This window comes from Cebus imitator, unplaced genomic scaffold, assembly GCF_001604975.1.
Source record: "Cebus imitator isolate Cc_AM_T3 unplaced genomic scaffold, Cebus_imitator-1.0 Scaffold1, whole genome shotgun sequence".
NCBI lineage: Eukaryota > Metazoa > Chordata > Mammalia > Primates > Cebidae > Cebus > Cebus imitator.
In genome coordinates, this window is record NW_016107316.1 from 1,276,304 (window position 1) to 1,282,096 (window position 5,793).

General features: G+C 41.9%; 1 protein-coding gene across 3 annotated transcripts in view; it reads left to right on the forward strand.

Annotated features, from left to right (window-relative positions):
- The window catches only part of CPSF3 (cleavage and polyadenylation specific factor 3), a 49,174-nt gene that overhangs the window by 38,411 nt on the left and 4,970 nt on the right, over positions 1-5,793 (forward strand). For all 3 annotated transcript variants that reach the window (XM_017525199.2, XM_017525211.2, XM_017525227.2), the window contains 2 exons: positions 420-489; positions 3,397-3,493. In XM_017525199.2, coding sequence (XP_017380688.1) covers positions 420-489; positions 3,397-3,493 — 167 coding nt within the window. The remainder of the gene's footprint in view (positions 1-419; positions 490-3,396; positions 3,494-5,793) is intronic.

The window sequence follows — 5,793 nt, forward strand, 5'->3', positions numbered from 1 at the left end:
AAAAAAAAAAAAAAAAAAAAGACTTCACAGATCTTTGAGCTTGAATATGCTCCTAGAATTCCTGGAGTTTTAATTGCCTGTGGCCATAAATAATAAAGTTTGAGAAATATGGGAAATAAAACTAAAAATAGTATTGTGTCATTTTGTGGTTCTTTAATAGGAACATTAAATATGGGAGAAAGGGTGAAAAGATGTTAACAGAAAATATTTTTTAAAATACAAATAAAAAGAACATGAAATTAAATAATGAAAATATGCATTTCCCTTAGCAGGCAAATAATACATATCCATGCTTGTCACTTTAAAGATCCCATAGTTAATTACTTCAACTCAACAGTAACCATGTTCTGATTATTGATTTGGAAGTTATTCTGAATAGGAATTTAGAAATTGAACTCTGTCGCTTTTTTTTCCCCCAGGTGCAGTCCAAAAGGTTTCTAAAAAATTAGAAATGCATGTTTATAGCAAGCGGTTGGAGATCATGCTTCAGTAAGTTTTTCACACATTATTTCTCAACAAGGTAGTGACAGTGGGCTGGAAGGAGCCCAGGATTCAGCTCTGGCTCCTACAGGAACTGGGGTGTGGCTCTGACCAGGCCCCTGTGCTGCCCTGAGGCCTGCTTCTCTATCCAGAAAGAGAGGGGTGGCACTGTTCCCTTCCAGCTCCGTACTCTAGGTAGTTCCAAGTACCTGTGACCTGCTAGGTCAGCTGTTTGTGTCAGTTAATACAGTGCCTCAGGATGCTGGCACAGGGCCGGCCTAGTCAGCAAGGGGAAAAGCATTCTCATAAGGACCAGTATGAAAAGCTTAGCCGCACGTGACTCTATCTTCAAGAATTATTTTCTATAGTTACCTGTGAAATGTGAATTCTTTATAAAATGGTTCTCTTCTAGACTCTTCTTAGTCTGTAAGCTATGAATTACCTTTAGACTAAGTATTCCTCTTTATTTGGTTTTATTTTGGGAGATAGGGTCTTGAGACTGGAATATGATAGTGTGATTTTGGCTCACTGCAGCCTCAACTCCCAGACTCAAGCAGTCCGCCTCAGCACCCGCCACAGGCTCACACCACCATACCCAGCTAATTTGATTTTTTTGTAGAGACAGGGTCTCCCTATGTTGCCCAGGCTGGTCTCAAATTCCTGGACTCAAGGGACTCTCGTACCTTGGCCTCCCAAAATGCTGAAATTACAGATGTGAGCCCTCGCCACATTAGATGTTTTAACAAAGTAAGGTATTCTGCTAGTTTAGAAGGCTTTTATGCTAAGATTACTGTTATTTCCTTCCTTTCCCCAAATTTCTACACTAACCTTTTTTAAACAGCAAATTAGTGGCTTAAAAAAAAAAGATGGTAGGCTTTAAATGATGCCTTTCCTTACAGAAGTTGTCACATGTCTTCAAAGATACCACTCTTCCTGCTCCCCTCCCTCTCCTCACCTCCACAAACACACCGGAACTATTCAACTCTTAGGAACAGGAGCATGAGACAGCTTCCGTTCGGCCCAAGAATGTGAGGTTCTCATGCCTTGAACTTAAAAATGCAGCTGTTTTCCCAGTTGTTTAAACACTTAGGACCAGATAGGAATAAATGTATTGGTTTCTTTAGACAAGCCAACAGTGGATCACATGAAAATGAAAGCTTTTTTTTCTATCCTTTTGCATACATTTCTGTATTTAAAACTTAATCTTTTTGGCTGGGTGTGGTGGTTCACACCTGTAATCCCAACACTTCAGGACGCCGAGGTGGGCGGATCACTTGAGGTCAGCAATTTGAGACCAGCCTGGCTAACTTGGCAAAACACCGTCTCTACTAAAACTACAAAAATGAGCACATGCCTGTAATCCCAGCTACTCGGGTGGCTGAGGCTGGAGAATTGCTTGAACCGGGAGGCGGAGGTTGCAGTGAGCCTAGATCATGACACTGCGCTCCAGCCTGGTGACAGAGCAAGACTCCGTCTCTAGATAGATAGATAGTAGATAGATTGATTGCTGGATCAATCGATCTTTTTCCTTTGTGTTAGTGTCCCAGCTAAGTTTATTCACACATTTGATGAACAGTAACTGCCTGAAGATGCAAGCAGTTGACTCCCACCTCCCCTTCCCCAGCTTAATACGCACTTGTCAGCGCTTAACTGTCCTAGGCTGACCGAGGTCCGTGTGCTATTGAGGTTCACTGGCTGCCTTTCTTACCTGCACTCAGCCTGCTGATTGGGCTGCTATTTCCTAACACTTCTGTACCAGTGAGGAGGATGTTGAAATTAATGATCAAACCTTCTCCTCCATGACAGAGGCAGTGTCTTAGTGCCTTCTGTATCCCAGCTGCTAGCACAGCCCCTGCCCCATAGAAGATGCTCAGTAAATACCGAATTGAATTAAAGTAGGAGTGGACAGCTGGTGGGCTTGTGAGCCATTTTAACCTAGATCCTGGATTTGAATGCCAGCTCAGCTGTTTACTAGCCATGAGGCTTTAAGCAGATCACTTAACCTCTGTGTCCTATTTTCTTCACATGTAAAAGGGATCCTTACCAAAATGATTATAGGTTAAGATAATGTATATAGGGCCGGGCACGGTGGCTCACACCTGTAATCCCAGCACTTTGGGAGGCCGAGGCGGGTGGATCACGAGGTCAAGAGATCGAGACCATCCTGGTCAACATGGTGAAACCCCGTCTCTACTAAAAATACAAAAAATCAGCTGGGCATAGTGGCGCGTGCCTGTAATCCCAGCTACTCAGGAGGCTGAGGCAGGAGAATTGCCTGAACCCAGGAGGTGGAGGTTGCGGTGAGCCGAGATCGCACCATTGCACTCCAGCCTGGGTAACGAGCGAAACTCCGTCTCAAAAAAAAAAAAAAAAAGATAATGTATATAAACCACCCAGCATGATGCCTGCTGAGTAGATCATTGTTAAATAATAGCTGTGTATTTTCTCTGTTTTATAAACTTAATAAGCTATATGAAGGTAAATAAGAAGCTTGTCTCAAAAGTAAGTACAGGCTGAGCATGGTGGTTCACGCCTGTAATCCCAGCACTTTGGGAGGGTGAGGCAGGTGGATCACTTGAGGCTAGGAGTTCAAGACAAGCCTGGCCAACATGGTAAAAACCCTGACTCTACTAAAAATACAAAAATTAGCTGGCTGTGGTGGCATGCACCTGTAATCCCAGCAACTCAGGAGACTGAGGCAAGAGAATCACTTAAATGTAGGAGGCGGAGGTGTCAGTGAGCCACTCAGATCACACCATTGCACTCCAGCCTGGGAGACGGAGCAAGACTCCCTCTCAAAAACAATTAAATACAAGTATTCTGCTTTAGAACTGGGTCGTATCTTCAGTTTTGTTTTTTCCTCAGATATGTAGAGCTGGACTTCTTCACTAATCCTGCATTTCTGCTTATTTTAAGGGACATATTTGGAGAAGACTGTATAAGTATAAAGGATGACTCTATTCTTAGTGTCACAGTGGACGGGAAAACTGCCAACCTTAACTTGGAGACGCGGGTATGTAGTGTCCTTCCTATATTTCCAGACATTTGGGAAATCAGGCGAAGACACAAATCATCTGTGCCCCTACACTGAACAGTCTACTTCTGCATTTTGCCATTTCCTTCCAGTGTTTCCAACATTTTTTTCACATTGTTCCTTCTATATGATGATGTATGAAGTTTTCTGTATTTTCCAGCTTGCTGCATAGTGCAGGGTTCCCATGTGTGTCACTCCGTTGCTGTCCTTTTCCATAACACACCTGCCTCCCCTCATCCGTTCTCTAGTTTGGCATCTATTGACTCTCCCTTTTTTAAAGAAGCTGCTCTTCTGTTTGCACCAGCAAGATCAAAGTGGATTTTCCAAACAATAAAGTTTGAGAGGCTGGGTGTGGTGGCTCACGCCTGTAATCCCAGCACTTTGGGAGGCCAAGGAGGGCAGATCATGTGAGGTCAGGAGTTTGAGACCAGCCTGACCAACATGGAGAAAGCTCATCTCTACTAAAAATACAAAATTAGCCTGGCGTGGTGGCGCATGCCTGTAATCCCAGCTCCGCAGGATGCTGAGGCAGAAGAATTGTTTGAACCCAGGAGGCGGAGGTTGTGGTGAGCTGAGATTGCACCATTGCACTGCAGCCTGGGCAACAAGAGCGAAACTCTGTTTCAAAAAAAAAAAAAAAAAAGGCTTGGGAGTGTGGGGCCTACTCCTGTCTCACCTGCAGCTCCTGCGTGAATTATTCCACAAGATGAATGAACAAAGATATCTTCCTCACAGGGTTGTTTCTGAAGATTAGAATAGTTCCAAATAAATAACCTATGCTGTAATTTTCTTTTATATGTTTTTTGACTACATAGGTGCTTTAAAAAATTAGATTTATTTTACCTTAATAGGAAAATAAGCTAGAAACATGAACAAGTAGTTCACTAGGGAAGAAATATAGATAGCCAATAAACATAAAACTAATGTTCAGATCCATTCATAACAAGAGGAAGTACACTTTTTTTTCTATTTTATTTTATTTATTTCCATAGGGTTTGGGGAGCAGGTGGTGTTTGGTTACATGGATATGTTCTTTTAATTTGTGAGACTGGTGCACCCATCACCTGTGCAGTGTACACTGTACCCAGTTTGTAGTCTCTTATCCCTCACCCCGTTCCACTCTTTCCTCTTGGGTCCCCAAAGTCCATTGTGTCACTCATGCCTTTGCATCCCCATAGCTTAGCTCCCACTTGTGAGTGAGAACATACGACATTTGGTCTCCATGAGGAAGTACATATTTAAAGTGCTATATTGTGCTTAGCATACGGGCACAGATTAAAGAGAGTGATGTGACCCAGTGATGGTGAAAGAATCAGGTGCTATGGGAGGGATGGGGAGAGAGAGTATAAATTAGGCAGCACATTCACTGTTTCTGAAAAGCAGTGTGGTGGTGTGCATCAAAAGCTTTTAAAAAGTAGGTCCCGTGGTGGTACACCTGTAATTCCAGCTATTTTGGATGCTGAGGTGGGAGGATCACTTGAGCCCAGGGGTTTAGGCTGCAGTGAGCTATGATCACACACTGTACTCCAGCCTGGGCAGCAGAGCAAGACTCTGTCTCTGGAGGAAAAAAAAAAAGTAAGGCCCTTTATCTACAATTCCGTTTACTGAATTGAACCAAAGATAACAATTAGACAAGTGAGCAAAGTTTACATAAAAAGATGTCTATTTTAGTATTTCAAAAAATGGCAAGAAATGTAAATATCCAAGAGTAAGAGATAAAATAACTGAATGTACATGGTATATCCTTATACTTGGAATAATATATGTATTTAGTTAACAAGAATGATGGTACAGTCAGGCAAGAGAAAGTAAGAAAAGGCATCCAAACTAGAAAGGAGGAGGTCACATCATTCTTGTTTGCCAATAATATGATCTTATATCTAGAAAAACCTAAAGACACCACCCCAAAACTCTTATATTTGATTAATAAATCCAGTAATGATTAAAAAATCAATGTGCAAAAAGTAGCATTTCAACACACCAATGACAACCCAGCTGAGAAATCAAGAAGGCAGTTCCACTTACAGTCGCTACAAGAAAACAAAAACCAAACCCGGGAATAAATGTAACCCAGGAGGTGAACGATCTCTACAAAGAAATCTAAAAACCATGGATGAAAGAAATTATGGATGCCACATGCAAACAGAAAAATATCGCATGCTCATGACTCAGGAAAATTAATATTAAAATAACCATACTGCACAAAGCAATCTACAGATTCAGTGCAATTCCTATCAAAATAACAATGTCCTTTTTTATACAATTAGAAAAAACAATCC